The sequence below is a fragment of the Cololabis saira genome, chromosome 11 (assembly GCF_033807715.1).
Source record: "Cololabis saira isolate AMF1-May2022 chromosome 11, fColSai1.1, whole genome shotgun sequence".
Lineage (NCBI taxonomy): Eukaryota > Metazoa > Chordata > Actinopteri > Beloniformes > Belonidae > Cololabis > Cololabis saira.
The window spans coordinates 27,512,369-27,535,260 of NC_084597.1; the positions used below are offsets into that span (position 1 = coordinate 27,512,369).

At 37.3% G+C, this 22,892-nt stretch overlaps 1 protein-coding gene across 2 annotated transcripts; it reads right to left on the minus strand.

Moving 5' to 3' along the window:
* Positions 1 to 4,553: 4,553 nt before the first annotated feature.
* On the minus strand, positions 4,554 to 21,975 carry fyb1b (FYN binding protein 1 b). Of its 2 annotated transcripts, XM_061734267.1 has the most exons (19): positions 21,792 to 21,975; positions 17,643 to 18,642; positions 14,339 to 14,459; positions 14,168 to 14,229; positions 13,871 to 13,893; positions 13,440 to 13,495; positions 10,915 to 11,041; positions 10,625 to 10,784; positions 10,308 to 10,428; positions 10,065 to 10,084; positions 9,872 to 9,944; positions 9,616 to 9,702; positions 9,091 to 9,131; positions 6,595 to 6,676; positions 6,374 to 6,473; positions 6,108 to 6,270; positions 5,968 to 6,001; positions 5,801 to 5,835; positions 4,554 to 5,703 (listed from the first exon to the last, which is right to left on the minus strand). In XM_061734267.1, the coding sequence occupies exons 1-19, from the start codon at positions 21,792 to 21,794 to the stop codon at positions 5,681 to 5,683; spliced, it is 2,331 nt and encodes a 776-aa protein (XP_061590251.1). In that variant the 5' UTR covers positions 21,795 to 21,975; the 3' UTR covers positions 4,554 to 5,680. The 2 variants fall into 2 exon arrangements, with proteins under 2 accessions (XP_061590251.1, XP_061590252.1); XM_061734268.1 differs by lacking the exon at positions 9,616 to 9,702.
* Positions 21,976 to 22,892: the final 917 nt, after the last annotated feature.

Consider the following 22,892-nt stretch of genomic DNA (forward strand, 5'->3'; position numbering starts at 1 on the left):
CAGCAGCACCCCAGCACCCTCACATCCCACCAACCTAACATCCCCTGAAGAACATTTTTTACCAATTACTGGAGAAAAATTATTGGAGACGCATATTCTGATGTATAACACACCTGGGTGCACTTTACGGCCCGAACCGTATTGAAGGTACCGTCTGTAAGAAATGTCCAAAACTGGTACTGCAGTCACTTTCAAAATATTGTTGAGCAGCGTGTACCCTCCCCCTCCTCCCCCCGACCAGAGGTTGCCAGGTAGGCTGCAGAATGCAGCAGGAACGTAGGCTGCCATGGCTGCGATAATTAGAGCCGAGCTGGCAACCCGGATGCCGAAACAATACTGACTTGGTGATTGGGAGATAGGTGGAGGGTGGAGCTTCAGAAACAATACTGACTTGGTGATTGGGAGATAGGTGGAGGGTAGAGCTTCAGAAACAATACTGACTTGGTGATTGGGAGATAGGTGGAGGGTGGAGCTTCAGGCCAAAACAAAAAATGACAACATAAACATCGGTTGAGGGCTGCAACTCCTCTTTTTAAACTGGAATATCCTGGCTTGAGTGCTGTTGTCAGTGTCATAAGTATTTGAAATGAGCATGATTTTTAAATGTCTGTTGACATATCGGGGTCATTTTATGATTCGTTTTATTATTGCTCTTACATAGAGCTCCTTTAAATCTATGAAAGAGTTTGATAATAACGATAGCGTTGCCAAGAAACTGTACTCATCCATAACTCAGTCCTTGCTCTTTTGATTTTATTGTATCTTGCTGTCCTTGTGCTTTTTGTTTGTTTTGTTTGTTTTTGTTTCTTGTGTGAATCTGTTATCTTCACCATTGTTGTACGATTTTAATGTTTTTAGATGCGATAGAAACTCTAGTGGAGGTGGTGTGGCTATTTATACAAGAGTTTCTCTTACCTGCACTGTTCTGAATGCTGTCATAATTGAAAAATGTTTTGAATTTCCAGTTTGAAAGTGACTGTTGCACATAACAACGCAATCTTTGTGGTTGCTGTGTACAGACCCTCTGCCCCCTACTCAGCTATTGATGAGATAGCTGATCTTTTAGCTCCCTATAAAGATTCTGAGATGATCATTTTAGGTGATTTTAATTTAAATTGGTTGAGCTCTGCCTCTAATTATCTGAAGGAAGTCAGTGAAAAACTTAATCTCTCACAGCTAATTACTGAACCTACCAGGCCAAACTTGAAAGATTTTTCAAGCTCAACTCTGATTGACTTAATTCTGACAAACAGAGGTGACAAAATTACTGACTCAGGAGTAATTGAGCTTGGTTTTAGTGATCACTGTCCGATAGCTTGTATTAGAAATACAAAGATGAAAAAACAAATTCCTCGTATGATGATCAGTAGGAATTTTAAACATTTAGTTCCGCAAGCCTTTCTGTCAGACCTTTATGAAAGTGACATTCATGACACTGCTAAAATTCCTGATGCTGACTTAGCTCTTGACCATTTTTGTAAGACCTTTAATTCTATAGTCAATAAACATGCTCCTTTTAAAAAACGTAGGGTGCAAAATAGGTCAAATTCCTGGTTCACAGCTGAAATTTCATCTTTACTGAAAGAGAGAAATAAAGCCTGGGCTCTTGCCAGGCGCACTGGTGACCCCAGTCACTGGCTTACATTTAGATATATTAGAAATAAATGCACAGCCATAATAAGAAAGGCTAAAGCTGATTATTTGTTGTTTTTAATTCCAAAATCATCTTCAAATCCATCTCAATTCTGGAAAATAGTGAATTCTTTTAACCTGAAGTCTTCACCCTCTTTTCCTCCTCTCACTGCAGCTGATGGATCCTCAATGTCATATCATAAAGAGATCTGTGCTGCTTTTAACAAACATTTTTTAGCTGTTGGTGACCTCCTTGACAAATCTTATCCAGGACCCCCTCTGTCCACTATTGCTCCTGATTCTCAGGCGATGCTCAGGCCTAGCTTTACATTGGAGCTCTTTTTTCCCGGGGAGGTGGCAAATGCCTTGTGTGCATTGAATTCAAAACATTCAGTAGGTGAGGACAAACTTGACCCCTTACTTTTTAAAGCTTGCCAGCCCAATTATAGCAAATTATATAACGTATATTTTTAACCGTTCTATCTTATCAGGTAAAGTTCCTAGGGTTTGGAAAACTGCTTTCGTGACTCCATTGCATGAAAATGGTGATAAAACTAGGCCCATCTCTAAACTGTCATGTCTGGCAAAAATACTAAAATCACTAGTGAATGCCCAACTTAAATCATTCCTTTCAGCTCATTCTATTTTAAATACCCACCAATCTGGTTTTAGAGAAAAGCACAGCACTATCACTGCCACCACTCTCATTTTAAATGATATTGTTTTAGCTCTGGATAATAAGAAACTCTGTGCAGCTCTTTTTATTGATCTTTCAAAGGCATTTTGACACTGTTGATCATACAATTCTTTTACAGAAACTCCGTAACATCGGTTTTTATGATGTCGCCTATAACTGGTTTAAGAGCTATCTTATGGACAGAGAGCAGTGTGTAGCAATAGGAACTGAGAAGTCGGACTATGGCAAAAATAGAAAAGGTATTCCACAGGGCTCAGTCCTTGGGCCTGTTTTGTTCACTATTTATATAAATAATATTGTTTCCGCTGTAGCTGGCTGTAGCATTCATCTGTATTCTGATGACACTATTCTTTACTGCATCTCAGATACCCCAGAGTCTGCTTTAAAATCTCTCCAGCACTCTTTTGCTGATCTTGAAGTTGCACTCAATAATCTTAAGTTGGTTTTAAATGCAGATAAATCTAAATGTATGTTTTTCTCCAGATCCAAAAATAAAGATTTGAGTAATTGCACCATTACTACTAAAAATGGCAGTTTTATTGAAAGAGTTATTGTTTATAAATACCTTGGTATTTAAATTGATGAAAATGTATCTTTTAAATATAGTATTTCAAATCTGGCAAGTAAACTGAGGCAAAAGATTGTCTTTTTCTACAGGAATAAATCCTGCTTCCCCTTGCATTGCAGAAAAACCCTTATTGAGGCAACTTTTTTATCAGTTTTAGATTATGGTGACATACTGTACAGGTATGCCTCGGCTACAACGCTAAAGCCCCTTGATTCTGTCTATCACTCTGCACTTAGGTTTATTACTGGTGAGTGACCTATATAATACTCATCATTGCATCCTGTACAGTAAGGTTGGATGGTCCTCCCTCTCTGAGAGGCGAGATTTTCACTTTTATTTATTTATCTATAAGGCTATTATTGGCTTGCTGCCGACTTATGTTTCCTCCCCCCTTGCTTGACTTGCTAGTTTACACGACACTTGATCCACTTACTGGCTTACAGTCCCCCGAGTATATACTGAGCTTGGTAGATCTGCTTTTAGCTTTTCTGCACCATCCACCTGGAACTCATTTCAAAACACTCTAAAAATTAATTCACTAGTATCTTTTGGTCATTTAAATCCCTAATCTTAAATCTTTTAAGCACTGTTTGTATCTGTTTTAATTGATTTTATTGTTACATTATTTATTAATTGTAACTTCATATTTGTTTAATTGACTGCTCTTTTGTTGTTCTGTTTTTGTCTTAGTTTTTTTTTTTTTTTTACTTTTGTATTGCTCGACGTCATTGTAAATGAGGGCTCGCCCTCAATGATTTTCGAGTTTAAATAAAGATATTTTTCACCCTGCCTTGATCTGTACATTCTTTGTGCTCAATAAAGTTTAAAAAAAAAAAAGCCATCCACAGAAGAAAACCACCCGCTCGAAGCGCCATCTCGGTCCTTTCTCCCGGCTCCGAAGCAGTGAACTGCTTCATACGTCACGAACCCTGAATTCCAATGTGCCCCCTCACAGACTCACACACTTGTGACTTGCTAAGGGTTCAGGGCTGCCCATTCCTAAAGTCGTTAAGTGCGCGAGGGCTCCCGCCTCACTTACCGTAAGTCCGCATCTCCGCAGACTTTGGGAAAGGGAATTACCCACAGTTCATTGCGTTGTGACGTAAAAGGAGGTTGCCAGGGAGAATGTAAACAAAACAGGGGGCGGAGGAAAAGGAACCATGTGCGACTGCTAGACGAAAGAAGTTCAACTGCAAGTATAAATACATAGCCCCCTGGTGATTTAAATTCAGAAACTGTTGTCCCGTGATGATTTTTCAATTATTTCCTTTACAAACAGGGAGCGACCAACAAACGGAGGGAAGAAAACCAAAAAAAGGACAAATGAAGTTTGGACTTTTTTCAAGACCAAAGACAAGAAAAGAGCCTGAGGGAGCTGGATGAAAAGGACCCCCCTCTGCACGTGCATGGTGTTAATAGATAACACAATTTGATTGACATAATTTTACAAACGTGTCCCTCTGGTCTGCAAACCAGTTATTTTAGAATCAACTGGATCAGTCTAGAAACATATTTCTTGAATATATTCTTGGGCATCCTTATGAACTGTAGCAAGGGTGTTGTTTCCACCAAATGATATAAAGAGAAGTGAGTAGTCCCTTTAATATAAATTATTTTATGATTACAATATTACAAAATAGACAGCCTGCAAACACCTTTTAAATTTCCATAACATTCTATGAGTTTTCAAGTTCCTATAAATGTTTTGTCACCACTTCTTCACATTTAAAAACATGTTGCATTTGTTTCTAGAAGTTTATTAGTTTCCTTCACTCATTCATTTAACTTTGAACATCAACATTTAAAGAAAATACATGTTTGAAAAACACGTTTCAGGGAAAAATGCAAGTATAAACAAGAAAAAAACAAAAAAAAACAACAAATTATTATATAAGTCTTCGTCTCATGAGAGACACAGCAAAAAAGGATGTAAAAAAGGGGAAAGACTGCAGCCTAGGTTAATTTCCATGAATTCAATTTGTTTTGATTAGCACACGAAACCTCCCCTAAAACATTGTCTCTTTCTTTCTTTGCTTTTAGTTTCCACTGCTCTACATGAAGATTTACGACAAAACACCACAGGTCTCTCCTGTGCTTATTTATTTATTTAAGCAGGTAATCCATTGTATTCACAATAAGAAAAATTGAATGTGTGGAAAAAAAATGCTTAAAAGAATATTTCCTAATTACAGTACATCACAAGCAGTTTGGCATTAAAACATGTCGAAACTTTGTCTAGATGTAATTACAGTTTCAACTGGCATTAAAGATAACAATGTGATAAAATATGGAATGTCACATTCTTGGCACTGATTGAAAAGAAAATAGTAGATACTAGTTATTAAGCATATGTTGAAGCTATTTTAAAAATGTTGCAAAGCCGTAGACGATCATTAAAAACATATGTGCTGTTGGCATTCTAATGGGGGGGGGCAAGAAATAACCAAATACTGTTGTTGCAACAAATATCTACCACTTTGTTGATGCCTCACAAGTAGTTTTACCATTTAAAAAAGGTTTTGTTGATTTTTTGTTTAGTTTGTAGAAACCAGTTTAAAATGCATTGTTCCAATGAGCTACCCTGTCTCCAGATCTCTAAATCAAATGTGTCCAATTTTTTAAATGATTCAGTTATCAATTTATGAATAGTATGTAAGGGGAAAATTGAGTCTGATGGTCAGGTTTACTTAGAATAACTCAGTGTATATAATCAATACCTTAATAAATAACACATCACCCAACTGTATCATTGTTAAAACAAACGGTCAAGCGACGCATGCTCCTCAGTCGTTGTCATAAATGCACTCTGAAAAGGAAATAATGTTGAAAAGGGATTTATTTTCCTTAAATGTGATTGTGCAGAGATCTTGGCTCATAAAATATCCATGATCATGTGAACTTACCATCTCCTCCGATATCATCATAGATTTCTCCATCGCTGTTGACAAAGCAAAATGATTAGCATAGGCAGCATTTTGTTATTTATCTCTCTCTTATCTCTCTCTCTCTAGAACATGATGTTATTTATCTCTCTATCACTTGCAAGTGTATGGGTGTTTATGATACTTACTCGTTAACGATGTGGCTCGTTGAAACACAACCAACTGCAAAACACAGATGGCACAATTTTGTAGAGTCAATAATGAAAAAAGTACCAACATTTATCAATATGTGATCATGATACATTCAAATACTTAAACACATGCTCACATTTGCCGTCCTCGTTGCGACAGATAAGCTTGTCATCCTCAGGTTTAACAATGACGTCAAGTTGCTCCCCGCCTTTTAGTGGCAGGTCTTTCCAGGTCCACTTCTTATTATTGAGCATGGGCACAATGCTCACCTGGTAGAGGACTTGTATCTCCCCTTCATACTGAGAAAGATTGAAGAAGATTCTCAGTTCACATGTCACATAAGGCCTCCCATGTAATAGAGAGCAAAAATCCAAAATATGCTTTAATGTGAGAGTTACAGACTTTAAACTTTTTCCTGAATTCTTTCTCCTCTTTCTCAAACTTTTTCTGCTTCTTTGGGTCCATGTCTTCAGTTTTGTTTTTGGCTTTCATACCGGGAAGGCTTAATAGACAACATACAGATACGTTAGTGGAAAACTCATTGATAACTGCAATGAATGCATACGTATAAAGGGGATAAAAAAAAACTATTTTTGTGTGAAACTAAAGTAGGTACAGTATACCTGCTAATGGGAGGAAGGGGAGGTGCAGTTTGAGAGTCAACATCATCATATATCTCATCATCAGCTTGCACACCAGGCTGATCTGTAAAACACAGGAGTAAAAAGTTTATGATGATGTTTATTAATCAGACTAAATGATATACTGTCGGTGAAGGTTACGTTGAAATCTGTAAATGTTAGTCTTTTTGATCTTAAGGAAAGTATACATTCTTTAACCAACTAAGATACACAATCTAAATAGAGATATCGTAACTAAGTGTAGCTAACATGTTTTGCTTACTAAACAAATGAATGATGTTATATCAAGGGACGGTTGGTTTTAAATTTGAATACTGAGGCATTCCCAGGCCAGCAGAGAGATACAATCTCTCCAGCGTGTCCTGGATCTACCCCAGGGACTCCTCCCCGTTGGACATGCCCACAATACCTAAAACTAAAACACTGCCCCCTGGTAATGTTCATGTGAATATGTAGCTTTAAGGAGCCTATCTGAGTTTAACCTAAAATATGTGAACATCCTTTTTGCATCTATTGATCACCCAATGTTTGCACCACATTTGGTCATTGATTTGTGTAGACTTATAATAAGGTGATAAAAAGAAAGTAACATGACTTACAAATACTTTGGTTTGTATGCAAGTACCCTCAACACACTGTGACTTAAGGGGTATTAGATTTTTGAATCTTGTCAGAGGTGTAAAATATCAGTTTATTTTGATGTAGATCAATTGCCCTAAAAGCCAAAATAAAGTGCCATTTTGTTGCAAACATATATTCTCAACAATAGATGTAAGGTTGTTTTAACTACAAAATGTTTTTTAAAATTGATGCATAGACTGTAGACAAAAGTTGAAAGCAACATCTATAGTGTAATAACTATGTCTGAGTCCAAAGTAAGCAGTAGAACTTTGTGAGCACTTGCTCAACATGGTGTTACCAGAGTCAAGTGCTAATCAATTGCTAGTAGAGTCATTGATCACATGTGGCTGATGTGGCTTTACATGGATACGTACTGTAACTGTGGCAGATTACTCTCTCACTGGTGGAAGGGGACCAAATATTCATTTTGTTTTTCGTGTCATGTTGAGCTTTTCTAAAATTATTTATTCAATTATACAATGTGTTTATTTCTAAAATACACCTTTCTGTGTTCAGAAAGTTTCAATGCTCGGTTAAGTTTTGAGTACGGATATAATGTCATAAAAATCCCAATATTCTTGTAGTTGATGCTAAGTTGACATTATTTGAAAGGAATGAATATGATTTAAATGACATGCACTACACACTTCACTTAACACTTAAACCCGTCATACAGGGAGTCATTGTCCTTGATAATGCAAATCTTAAATTACAATTTGAAAAAAAATAACATTTATTTTAACATGATAGATTTAAAGGGGTTTGACTCTCTTTAGGTACCAGCCTCAAGTGGCCATTTGAGGAACCGCAGTCACACATATTTCTCCATTAGTTACGTTTCCATTATCCCTAGATTTGCACAAAAACCGAGATATTGAAAAAGAAAACCTGTTATGGAAATGGGTCTAATTCTAAAAAACTCCCAAATATTGTAAAAACCTTTTTCCCCTTTTAGGGGGTGGTTTTTCCAGTGATTTGATAATCCTTTCTATTGCAAAAGTGTAATGAAATGCTTTTTTAGAACGTATTTCCACATCTCTGGCAGCGCTGGATGTGACTTAGCCGGTCAATTTAAAGTAATCAAATTATAGTTTCCAGCATTTTTTGACCCCATTAATATGACATACAGTAGTTGTGCTATATAACATTACTTAATCATTACTACATTACTGCATTACATAAGGGCTTGAATAATCAGTTGAATGATCATCCTCTGACTATTGTCTCAAAAGCAGTAGCGGCAATCGCAATCATTTTTTTAAAAACTAAGTTTTTTTTAAAACTAAAGATGTTTTCTTCAAGATTGAGATTTTCTTTTTTGTGTTTCGGAGAGAAGTCTTGTAGTACAAGATACAGAGTTACGAGAACTATGCTTATTAGAAAAACACTATTCTATAGAAACATCTACCCCCTGCAGTGCTACTTTTATTGCAAATTCAGAGATTCAATGTTCTTTTGCGCAAAGGTGTAATGAAAACGCGACTATTGATGTAATTTGTCATCATTTAAAGCTGACATTCTTTGTGTCAAAAATGTATATAAGAAATAAGGCAAGCAAATTGACACATTAATGACTGTTATATAACAATATATCTAAAACCTTGCTGCATTTGCCAACATTACCTCTGTTGAACCACTACCAAACCTTCTTTGTGAAATAAAGGCAAGAATGAATTTTGTTGCCCAGTTCTTGTTTGTAAGAAGAGGAACCTGCTTTATAGTTGGCAAATCAAGGACTTAATTTAATTCAGACTTCCGTATAAGTTATGGAGAAGTGATGCATATGATTGCAAAGTTTAGAGGGTCCCTTGGGTCTTAAAGGGTTAAATCAAGCTGCTGTCTTCACATTGAGCTTACCTGAATTCCCATCTGCAGTAAACTGGCTGGGGGGAGGCACTCTGGCACATAAGAAGACAAAAAGAGGAAAACAAGTCTAAATGTTTTAGAGTTCATATTGTTAAAATGTCACTGAAAAAATGTCTTTTATGCCAAAATTCCAAATTTAACCATATTTCTGAATTAGAACATGATGTTTTTATTAGTACGGTTGTTGCATAAGTTCAAAACAGCAATTAAAGCCTTAGTTTGCCATGCAGTAATCATTCACATGCAAATTATTTGGGAAGATTAGTAAACTCAGATAATTAGTACATGTTATCATCACTGTTATATTTCAGGGTGCAATAATCAAACTGGAAGTTATGATTGTCCCCCATTATTTAATCGTAAGTCAAGTGTTTTTTATCGGATGCTGATCTCGAGAGAAAACTTCATTTCACAGGAGCCGTTCAGTTAACAAAAGGAGAGAATGGCTGAATATTAAGGGATTAACAGCGGTGGACAGGGGATCTGGGATCAGTCTTACTACTGAGTGTATTTTACACTTTTGAGCTGGCAGAACGTCTGTTTCGGTCGAACATCCGCAGGAAGCCAAGGGGCTTCACAGAAGAAGATCTGTGTGGAAGGGGACTAAAAAAACCAATCCAAGATGAACATAATGGCAATTTTTTTCTTTTTCTCTTTTCTTTTTGGTCTCATTTGGTGCTCTTTTCTGGTTAACTATTTCTTTACCTTAAGTAAGTAAAGTATCTTCAAACGTAACGATCATTCATTTGCAAATAACTCATTCATTTCCCACCTGACTTCCAGGTTTGGATCAACCACATCGTCATATATTTCTCCTCCTTCTCCTGGTAGTGGTGGCAGGACAACTGCAAGACCAAAAAGGGAATCATAGAATTGGCAGCAAGCTCTTTATTGTATAAGTGAAACTAATTTGACATTGTTGTGGTAACTCCTATAGAGAAAAGCCAAAGGAAGAGGGACTTTACCTCCTGGTCCTTTGCTACTGCTGCAGAAAGACAAGAACAAGACAAAATCAAAAAACACAGACTTAGAAACAAAAATTTGGGCAACTTTCATTTCTCACAGTAAACTGAAAAAGTACTCTGGGAAGCACACAAAAAGGAAGATTGAAAAAATGTTACCCTTTCAAATGATCATATGACCATTAGAGTTTAATTATTCATTGACTGAGTTATGTAGCGGGAGAGAATATCATTTACTTCTGGTACCTGTTTTCAGACAAGAGCACATCAATATCGTCGTAGACCTCTGGCTCATATGTGGTCTGAGACTGACGATTCTTCAGGGAGTTAAAGTCAATTTCCACTAAGGTGGTCTTCACATAGCCAACTACGAGAGAAAAGAGGAAATGTGCACATGATTGACTTTCACCAACTGTGTCTTTGTTGTGTTTGTTATCAAACAGCATATGGAATTGAAACAAAGACACAACATTTAGTTTTAGGTTGTAATTGAAGGTACGAGGGACAGGAAACCATGGAGGGCATGGCTGGCTAAAGCAAGAATGGAAGTGCCGTTAACATACTTGATCCATCCTGTGTTCTTCCCAACCATTTTCCCTCTGGGTTGCCTTGGATACGGATGATGTCTAGGCTTTCTCCCTGCTTCAGAGCCAGATCTGACTTGCTGCTTTTGCAATCTGTGAGCGCCTTTCCTCGCTGTAAAACCTCTAGGGCTCCGACCAACTGAAAAACACAACATTACACAAGGAAACAGTCCGTATAACTATCATAGAATCATGGTAATGATATTCATCATGTTTCTCTCTGTGTTGGACAGCTCTTTTTAAAGTTGCTTCTTCTCTTGTTTACCCACTTTGAACTTCTTTCTGGCATCGTTTTCCTTCTTCTCACGTTCCTTCTGCTCCTTCTTCTCAGCATCCAATCGCTTCTTTTCCTCCTTTTCATCTTTCTTCTTATCTTGGGTTTTTTCACTGGCTTCCCTTTTGAGACCAAGAGACAAGGGAAATTCATAAATACAGTACATGCACATGCAAGATGCAGGGCATTTTTGGGAACTTTTAAGATTACAAGAAATTATGTATGCATTTTTTTTCTTCTTCTTAAGAAATATGATAATAAAATTAATTCTAGTTGTGAATTCAAAAACCTCTGCAGAACAAAAAAACATAAAGTGTCAAACTCATGCCTTTATGATAGATTAATTTTTATTAGCACCAATAAGAGAATACCAACTTCAATTAATATTGAGACTATCCAACAGGATGGGATTGTAATTTGCATCTATTTTACTTAATCAATATAAATTTAGTACATGAAAGTGTTTTTAAAAAATATCCCGTAAATCAAGCCTTGAAAAGCATTTTCAGCTTTTAAACAAGTTTTCTTATTCATTTCAATGAATAAAAAATGTAATGTAGCTTTGCAAAAATACCACCAGAGAGCAGTGTTGTTAATGTTATAGATTTACATGCTGCAAAATCAAGTCAAGCATGACAATAATTCTAATCACTGCAAAAGGTAAAAAACAAAGTTTGACAATCAGTCATGAATAAATAAATGTAAGTCAAACACACAAAGTTTTTTTTTTCTTTTTTAAATTGCATAAACTAATATGATATTTAATTAGCTGGTGAAATACACAGAAAAAACCCAGATTATTCAGTTTCCTAAATGGTCAGTGTTTGTTGCACTTCGCAGTCTTTTTAAATCTCACTGTTGGACATTCAAAAACGTGTGTACTGGATCAACAGTTCCTCTGACAGTCAGCTGGAGTGGGTTCAAATAGGTAGGTCTTCCTCCTCCCACATCTCACTTCAGCCGTGGCTGAGCCCAGAACTTCCTGTGTCAGCTGCAGATATCAGCAGTAGCCTGACAGTTGCTCAGTCATTTAAAAAGCCCCCTGTACCCATGCGCCGGTGTCCCACAATAACAGTTTCAAGCGTGGATTCTGCTTTACAAGGTATCTTTCATGAAAATTGCTTTTTCATGTGCTTCACTGACCTGTTGACTAGATTTAAGCCTCAATCCTAGCCTTTTTTTGTTTGTTCAAATCAGGCATTTTGTTGAACAACACTACCCTGGTTTCCGGATCCCGGTAAACTGATACACATGACTAAACAAATCATAGATTGTTCAAACTCTATCTCAGTGTGGTAAATGCCTACAACAGGTGCTGCCAGTCTCCAGCAAACCTTGTACACATGTGGTGGTCTTGCCCCAAGATTGATGGACGTCTGAGTTAAAATATATGATACATCTCATTGGCCCACAATGTCATAGCCAACCCACTCCCCCATTCTCCCCCTTTTTTGTACACTGCTCAACACCATCGTATTACTAGGGCGTTTATATTCCATAGCCCTCTGTACCATACTGGCCAGTTGTTTTATTTTGTTGAACCAAAAGCACCTTTCACCCCCATCTTATGCCCACTGGATCAAGGAAGTTCTTTACTGTCTAAAGTTGGAGAGACAAAGGTTTTCTCTTAGAGGCTCTCTTGAGAATTTTGAAAGAGCTTGGAACCTTATCGTCCGATTCACCAGATATTACACCTCAGGAACTAGATATCTTCTTTTGTAGCAACTGTCTGGATTGTTATTAAATGGTTAGTGCCCCAGTTGGCAAAACCTTTTAAAATCTAAGATGTTAGTTTTCTAGTGTGTAAGTGTAAAAGAAAGGAAATGTGTCATTCACTAGCCCTCTTTGATGGTCTAACATATTTTATTGACAGATGAAACCCTAATTCTGTCATACAGGACTAGAAATACCAATATGAGAAATGAAGGACAGGACAGTGATGGGTGCAGTGTGTGCAGTATGGTGACTGTGTGCTGTGTTGTGGTGTGTGTGTACACACGTGCGATGGGTCCGTATATGGACAGATGTGCAGTTTAAGGTGAAGAGATAAATATGAACAAAGTGCATAGATAGAAAAGAAAAAAAACTCACACTTCCTACTTGTAGTTCTCCAATTGGCATGTGTGTGTATATATACACAGTATATGTGTGGTGTGAATGCAGGATGAGTGAGTCTGTAGGCATTATCTGAGTCCCTGGCATTATTGTTTTTCACTATTTATTCTCTCCTTCTTCTTTCTCCAGGTTTATTTATATGCCACGACGTATGTCCTCTCTATCAGTGTGTTCTCCCTTTAATATCTATTTTGTTTTACATACAACCCAGAGACAATTGGGGTTAGGCAGCAGGACTTTGAAAAGAGACCGGGGAGGTTGAAAAACTTGTCATTTGAAAATGTTACATCTGTTTTATGTCTTTCTCTTTTATCTTTTTTATTCCTTGTAATGTGCAGACTGAAAAGAGTCAAAAGTTATAGAGAGGAGGGACATAAGCAAGTGACAGTTCTGTCATTTTCTCACCATCGATCATCCAGAGGCTCGTACATATCTCCATCATCATCGTCGTCATTCTCATCCTGGGAGGTGGGGACACAAAGGAAAACAGAAACAATGTCTCAAATGAATTTAATATTGTGCCCACTGACTTGCTAAGAAATATTTCCTATATTTTGCTATAAACGTTACCTTTCAACATTAATTGTTTGTGTCATTCTTATACTTTATACTCCTCATTCCTTCTTGGACTTCATTCATTCATAATACATTGCTACACTTATTCATCTCGCTAATATACACTTCTTGAGTTGCCATTTTATAACTGGCTTTTTTCATTGCTGCAGCAGGATTTGCACATCACGAGAGATGTGTATTCATGCTGACTCGTCTGTTTCAACGTATACTTGTGTACAAATCTGTGTTCATGTAAGTGAAGATAATTCAGCAGGTCTCACCTTTGCCCTTTGACTCGGGTGTCCTGTGTAACAGAAACAAGAAAGAAAAAATATTTAAAAAATTGTCATCCTCCTAAGATAACTATGATCATGATCAGAATCACATGTGTGCAGCATAAATAATTTATCTGGTTTTAGGAAGCACAATTCACAAACATGGAACTATGTAAAACTATGTCAATTGCAGAACCTGACTTTGAGACATCTGTTAACTGGCAGCATACTAACTAGTTTACTTCCTTTTCTGTAATTCATTCTGACATTCAGCGTTTTATTAAACCATAAACATTACTGAACCTGGCGGAGGTGGAGGAGAACTGAATTCATCAACATCATCATAAAAATCCTCTTGCTGGTTCCTGGAGAGCACATTGAGCATGGGGCTTGTGTTACTGGAGCTTCACACAGGAAATATACCAACATGATATATATTGTTTTCGAGTAGGTTTGTGTTTTTGTGCCATTTACATAGTTCCTGGGTGTCGTGGGGGTAGGCTGGGCAACACAGTCTGAGGGGGTTGAGGACTGCTTTGGTTAGGAGGGTGAGAGGTCAGAGGAGGTGGATTGTTAGATTTCTTGGAACTAGGACCTACAAAAAAGAAAACAGAGCGTTAAAGTAGTCATTGCCATATTGCCAGTGGCCTCCACTGACCACCTCCCATGTGTAGTGCTTTGTGTGTGGTTAAATACATAAAATACACATCATTTTCAGAGAAGTAGATAGCACACAGATTAATCTGTAAACAGTACTTCATGTCTTGTTTTTAAAGTAATATGGGAAGTCACAACATCATAGATTAAAGTGCCCGTATTTTAATCTGGGAAATAATAATGTAGCAAAAATTTTACTATTCAAGAAATGAAAATTATACATGTAAATAATTCAGGGTTAAATTTGTTTAATTCCAATTAAAAAAAACAATACGGTCAACAAGTCAATAAAGCTAAATAAATGAGAGCAGTTCAAGCTCAAGGTTGTAAAAAAACAAGGAGGACCACAGAAATTGTCAATGTGTGTCCTGTAAGCTCTACAGCTAGAAAAGTAAAAGATAAGAAATAAAAATAAATAAAAGCTAATTTTTGAAAATGCATACTATATACTATGCCTACAATGTAGTGCAGTATGTACTGCATACAGGCTCGGGTTGTTCATAGTGCATAGTATGCCACTGTAACAAATAAATAAATAAAACAATGTTAAGATGAAATATATAAAATATATAAAGTTTTCAGTTTTTTGTCCTATGAACATAAATGACAAAAAATTAGTATGTACCTACAATATAAACAACCTTTCGTTTAAAACAACCACTGTTTGCTGGAACTTACTTCCTCAAGTTTTAGAATAAGAAAAAAGAAAGTCAGCTATCAAAGCAGAGGGTGAGGGGGGAGGAGGAGAAAGGAGAAACTGGACAGGGAACTTAGCTGTGCCAAATAGAGGAACTAAATGTCAAAGCATTTCTGTAACTTCTGCCTTGTTTCTAAAGCTGTAAAGGAAAAGTAACAAACACATTTTTGACAAAACCTGCACAATGAATTATATATATATATATATATATATATATATATATATATATATATATATATATATATATATATATATACATATATTTATATAGTGTCGAGTGTAAATACATGTTTTACATATTTTTTTTCTGAACTGAAACAACTTTAAAACAGACTTGTGAAGCCGGTCATTTTTCACACGTTTAACTGCACAACCCTTCACACTTCTTGTCTTGTGACAGAGGAAATGTACTTGAGACGACAAATTTAAAAGGAGACCTTCCTTTTCAGTCACACGATCTGCATGCTGTTCCCTACCCTAAAAGATTTAATCTTATTCACAAAGAAAGTATTTGTTACACAAAATGCTTGAGCACCTGTGACCAAAAGACATCACATACATATTTTTTGTTGTACAACAACAACAAACAAAGGGCAATGCAGCCAAGATCATAAGGTTTTCATGCCCGAGGGGCTACTACTACTACTCTAACTGCTGGCTGCCATACGTTTTCCTCCTCCAGAAACTCTACTTCTGTTTCATTTTTTTTCCAATTTAAGACAAATAAGTCATGTTTTTTTAGTTGATACATTATTTTGTTGATCTAAGAAAGTAGTTTTAGTTCCTTAACTTTATCACAGAATTATTGCGTGAGTCAAACCAAACAGTGAGAAAAAAAAGTGTCTAACAGTCGACATGAACTGCAGTGTTCAGCAAAACGTTTTCTGCCAAAGCTCGCGTCTTTAATACCTCAAACACACCACCAGTTTCCTAACTTGTACTAATTTGCTGTTTGATTAGACTATCGCACTTGTAGAATATCAGAGCGGTTTTAAGAAAAACACAACGGCATCATGAAAAAGTTTTAAATTTGACTTCTCTTTGAATCAAATTTAAATTTGAATGTAAAATGACATTTCCCTTTGGCAACTTGGCTACTTTAAAAAATGTTTAAATCTTCCATGGAAACCTGCAGCAAGTTTACCAGAAAATAAAGATAACTTTTTGAGATAACATTTTTACCAGCTTTTTCTATAAAGACTTTTAACAACTGTTATTTTTCTTTAAAATGTTCCTTTTTATATTTTACACAAATGTGAATATTGGTATAATATTAAAATCTACTTATATTTAGTGGTTTGGAAAATGGAATGAGTTTGTTGGTAGATCTGGCATAAGGAATCTATTATTTAACCAGGTTCATGTTTTTGTGCAAGCTCCATGACAAATACACAAATAATTATGGGGAAGATCAGCGCAGAATTGTTCTGGCAAAGCAAGCTGTGAATTTTAAAAGAGTGGGTGAAATTATTAAAACAAAACAGGCTTTTCACTTACAGTATATAGTTCTTGCAGTTTGCTACAGTAGATGTAGGGACTTCCTGCTGAATTTAAGTAAAAGTTGGGCCTTCAAAATGTAATTACACTCAGTACTCGAGTTGAGGGGGGATGAGGGGGGATGGCATCCCCCCTGAAATAAAAACGGTCAAAATCATCCCCCCTTTCCATCCCTTACGTCATTTCATCAATGAATGTGGTTTTACTGCTATTTCAACATTTAGAGTCATCACCAAAAAAATAACTTATTTGACAATTTTCACCTGTTTCAAGTAAATTTTCACTTGAAATAAGTAGAAAAATCTGCCAGTGGGACAAGATTTATCTTCTCATTACAAGCAAAAAAATCTTGTTCCACTGGCAGATTTTTCTACTTATTTTAAGTGAAAATCTACTTGAAACATGAGAAAATTGTTGTTTTTTCCAGTGATGAGTCTTGTTTTAAGTGTAATGAGTTTTTTTAATGAAATTAGACATTTTAACTAGAAATAAGACAAATATTCTTGTTAAGATTTTGAGTTTTTGCAGTGATCCATTTTACTTATCCTGTGAAGGACAGAGTCATATTGATAAGTTCAACTGTTTTTATCTTTGTTTTTTGATGTATTTGATGTAAGCCCAGTGGATATTTAAAGCTTACAGAAGGCTGCATTTAACTGCTGCTATGTAATTCCTGCAGTATTTCTTCAGGTGTTTTGGTCAGTGCTATTATTTGTAATATATTATATTATTTGTAATCAGCACAAATTATCTGTCCCCATATGATAAAATCCACCATCCCCCCTGATTTTGTTTTACAACTCGAGTACTGATTACACTTCTATGAGACATCCATAAGCTGTAGTAATTATGGTGGGCGCCCGTGAATACATCTCCTGGACACTTCTGAGGTTACTAGTACTTTTCTTTTCTTCCTATTCAACTTACCATCTTCAGAGGTGCCCCTAGTTCTCTTAAAGTTCTCCAGGTTGACGACGGGGGGTCGGTTAGGTTTAGCAGGGGCAGCACCCAGAGCTAAACTGTTGGGGAGGGGGTTACGTTTTGGGGTTGATGTAGCGTCGCCATTAATACTGCTCGCCATGGCAGAGGTATGTGATGGCTTCTTCACGCTGGGCTTTTTACTGGTAGGAGGTTTGGGAGGTGGGAGGGAGTTATTAGCAGCAAGGGGCGCTTTGTTGGCTGCACCACTGTCTGTTTGCTCAGATGCATCCTTGTTCTTGCTGAACATGTTCTGAGCACTCTTGAAGTTAGAGACAGGCTTAAAAGCAGCGTTTACTGGAGGAGATGGTTTGCTCTCTGTGTCTGTATTTGGTGGTGCTGGGTCTTCATTATGCTGCCGTAATTTCAGAAGGCTGCTGCTGGGCTTCTGTTGCAAACTAGGCACTTTGGGAGGTATGGGGCTGCTGTTTATTCCTGGGCCCCCACCGCTGTCTTCTTTCACCCAGCTGGGCTTGGAGGCAGCAACTGCAGAGGGTTTGGGAAAGGCAGGTTTGGATTCAGACAGAGAGGAGCTGAGAGGGGGTTTGTTGAAAGGAGGCTTCTGAATTGGACCCTTAGCTTCGGTAGTGAGTGCAAAGGGAGACTTCAAAGGTACCTGGTGCTTATTAGCAGTGAAAGGTTTGGTGGTGTTGGCGTCATCCTGGGCATTCCCAAACCTGCTAGCCAGGGCTTTAGCTTTGTTTGGTTCATGTGCCTCTGTGTCACTTTTGGTGGATGGTGAGTTTTTCAGGAAATTTGGTTTCATGGGACCATTTATCGCACTGCCTGAAAGGCTCTCCAAGACAGGTTTTTTCTGCATGGTTGGGCCAGAGAGGGTAGGGTGCAGGGGCTGTTTGGGACGTCCAGCTGGTGCAGATGATGCTTCGTCAACGCTTGCCCCAACTGACTGGAAGCGAGCCATGATGGATTTAATATCAGCCTTATTTTCCTGAGATGAATGGAAAAGAATAACAGCGAAAGTTCAAAATATGAATTCAACATTTCAAAAATACTAAGAGTCAAACTGGTTAAAATGATACACTGAAGAAAACAAATGACAGAATATGCTTTCCTATAACTTCAGCAGACAAAAAACAGAAAATGAAACTGATGGAGACTATATATAATTGTATATCAATATTTTTTGGTTACACATTACACCAGTCAGTTTGTTTCTTTTACATTACAGTACATAACATTCAGAGCAATTTATTCATACCTGTGGCTCAGGACGTAGATGTGGTTCACACACATTAAAATGTAATCAGGACACTGATACTGAGCTCTGCATTAAATGTAGGCCAGTACCTCATTTGAAAGGTGCTGGGGGCCACGGACCACCGGCATCATTCTAGCTCTGTAACTACTATTAAACCCATACCCATCTGGGAGCTCATTACAATTACTTGGTCCATCAGCATTTTAATTTGCCTTACATTAAGCATTTTCATGATGTTGTATTTCTGGAGTTTCCAACAGTCCTCAAATATGGGAACTGCAACATTTTGTGGGTAATTTAGCCTGTAAGGAGCAGACCTGGGAATCCCATTTATTTTAATACAAAATGCATTTATAGATTAAAATGTACATGAAAACTGTGACTATAATATCTGAAATATACTTTGAGTCATAGGATGACAGCAATCCTCAACCCCGAGTTCTATAAAATATGCAATAAGGTGGACGTTTATGGCAGACCAGCTCTTAAAGACTAGTGTTGACAAGTTTTCTCTGTAGGAAATACCTATGAGAGAGCTTTACCACATCTCAAACCATAGTTTGCGCCAACTTCCTGACTGGTCTTTGTCATGAGCTCAAAGGTTAATGCCATCACAGATCACACAAATCAGTAAGAAGCACTTTTGTCTGGCGGTTTCTGCTCAAGAACATCTCAAGACATGGCTGGTTATCAGTGGATGCGCCATATATTTTTCTTAAAGTGTTTGCACCGATTGAACAAGGAAAGCGTTATGTAGTGTTCTTATGGCTATGATACAAGACAGACAGATTGCCCTGTGAGTGCGCAGAAACGTTGAGAAGGCCACTGCCACTATGACAACAGGTTGCATCCAGGCTGAAGCAACAGTTAGACAGTTTGCTCCAGTGTCAAGTTATACAACTACTTCACAGAGTCACAATGGAGCAGCCACACCTATTTTAATGACTCTGTTTCACTGGAGTCAGACATCCTATCAGGAAGTGGAGATAAGGGAAAGAGGACACACAGTAGCTCCTGCAGGAGAACATTACAGTACACAGCAGTGCGGGAAAACTGCACAACGGAAAGAAGAAATGTACCGAACGGGAAGAACCCCATGAAAATCAGATGGAAAATTATATTAAATTTGGTATATAGTTACATTAATAAAAATGCAGCTGCAGGCAAAGAAAATGAGCTAATGGATGATTAGGTATTGGTCATACTATTTACTTTGAATTATATTGCTTAGGTTTTAAATTAATAATTAACAATTAATAATTAATTGAATTAGTATGAATAAGCTAAATTTGAGACATTAAAGATACATTTCTTGTGAACATATGTGTATATTCATTAGTTTACATTTACATTTTATTCTAGATGGACTATTATTTTTATTTCAACCAGTTACAAGTTCACAAAGTGCTCCTGTATGAGTCGGTGGCAAAAAAGTGATTAAAAAAAAGTATTATAACTTCTTAAATAATTTTTCTGCATTCATATGTTTTCCTCTTTTATCCTTTCATTCATCATGTGATTATCTAAAAAAAAAACAGCTTCAGCTTTTGTTTTCAAACTTCATGCCATAAAACTAATTACTCAATAAATTGTCTGACCAGCAATATCCTAACTTTCTTGGTGTGCAGCTGAGTAGGGAAGAACTTGTATCACTGAGGACATGACGCTAATCAACAGAGGTTTTGTGCGTGCTGCCCTGAAGGTTTTTGGGGAAATATCACCTCAGCAACACTGCCAGTAACCTCTTGGACCGCTGGCCTATCAAAGCGTGTTAACACCGAAGACCAAACTGTGGTTGAATATTGAATGTGAGCACTGGAAACTGAGGAAAGTTCCTACTTTGTACATCTGTTTCTTCACCGCACTGAACTATAAATTACCTAACATGCTCGTTGCTGGTTAGCTGAAGTTGCTGCTTCTCCAAATGTGCGTGCATTGCAGCTGCAATTTTGTAAAAATTGAAAAACTCTGGAAATCCCTCTCAGTATGTAGAGCAAGTCAATATAACTTTCTCAGCTGCCAGACAAGATGGCAAAGTTTGCTGGATAACTTGTGCTTAAGTACAGGAATGCTCAGATATAGCAATATAAATATATTTAATACAAGCTTATCTTGTCTACAATCTATTGCTTTAGGGCATTTTAGTCATATGTGGAAACTAAGGGGACCTCCCTGGGAACCAAATCACTGCTATGTTAGCTGAGAATCATTCAGTTATTTGAAAAAGAAGTTTCCAAGCTGTTCATGTTGTTTTTGCACATATACATGAAAATGTCATGTCACGAGGTGAAACACATCCAAAGTCCTCTGGGTTGTTCGTAATTTCACACACACACACACACACACACACACACACACACACACACACACACACACACACACACACACACACACACACACACACACACACACACACACACACACAAACACCAAAGAGGAACTACAATTTCCAGTGTGATGAAAAAGCGCAGACCAGAGTCATTTTGCTGAATGTAGTTAACACAAAAACTGTGAACCACCACCCTAAATGCAAATCTCCTGTTTTATCATCATATGTTGAACAGAATGTGACAAAAACAATGTCCTGAATATGTAATTTAATGAAAATAAAGCAATTGCTCAATGAAATAATTACAATTGATAAAAGGACTTTGCTGCTCTTACTGCGTCCCAGTTTATTTATTTATGCAGAGACTGAACAAAATGAATGCCAGTCTCAAATTAATTTGCTGATGGTGCTGTTACAAAGGTATATCATATGCTTATAACTTGTTAAAAATACCCACAATAACAATTCCAGTATTCACGCCAATCCAAGCTGTACCAAGCCCCTTCAGAGTGACTCTATTCTTTTATCTTACTTATCAAGTTGTACTCACCATCCTTAGAACAATCCCAGGCACCTCTGCCAAGTCTGGCTGGCTGGCTGATGAATTGGTGGAGTGTTTGTTCAGTGTCTCTGCGCGAGTGTCTGTTGCCGTCAAAGAGAGAAGGGGACTGAGGCTCGGACGGATAGTGAGTGACAGAGAGCTCAACTCTGTATGTGTGAGTCTGCGTGTTGATCTGTGGGAGGATGTAAACTGTGGGCTCGAGCAGTGAAATTCACATTTGTCTACAACTGGCTACTTCCTCTCTTACTTGTGTGTGTTGCATGTGTTTGAGTGTCACAGCCTTCTGTTATCTGTGAGTTTTGATCTCATGGATTTGCCTATACCTAGCTAACTCCCTGCATTTTCCCCCTCTGTGCTTTGATGACTGATATTCCATCAGACATTGTCAAGTGAAAACCAAAAAACAAGTTGTCAATAGTTCCCCTAGAAACCACATGTAATAAAGTAAATAAGATATAGTGACTTTTACAAAAAATGATGGTCATATGACAAAACGCTGTTTTAACATTTATTATGTGGTGTGCTGTGGACAACACAGCAGGCAATGAGGCGATACATGGGCTAAACAAAAAGCAACAATGAAAATAAAATATATCTCAGGTATCTGATTATGCTCAGAGCTGGTTAGTGTAGTAGACCAGGGGATTCACATGCCGTGTGAAATAGTCATCCCGTTTTTATTGTAAACCTTTAATACTGTACAAACTTCCAAACCACCATTGGCTCGACAGGGAACAGGTAGAGAGACAGGGAAGAAGATGAGTGGTAAAGAGCAACAGGCCTGGATTCGAACCGAATGCCAACCATTTCACTTCCGCATTGACGCTCATGTGGAATTAAGTTTCATTACAGTTCTTGACTGATATAGGCTAGCTCCATGAGCCATTATATCTACAATGTCTCCCATGTTAAAATGTCCAACTTTAGAGAGAGAACAAATAAACACATTTACAACTCTGAGTGGGATTTTCTTTTGTACCACACCAGTAGAGTTTACATAAAGCATAAAATTAGGGCTGGGCGATTTTGGACAAAAATAAAATCCCGATTTTTTTCTCTGAAATCCCGATTATCAATTTCGATTTCGAT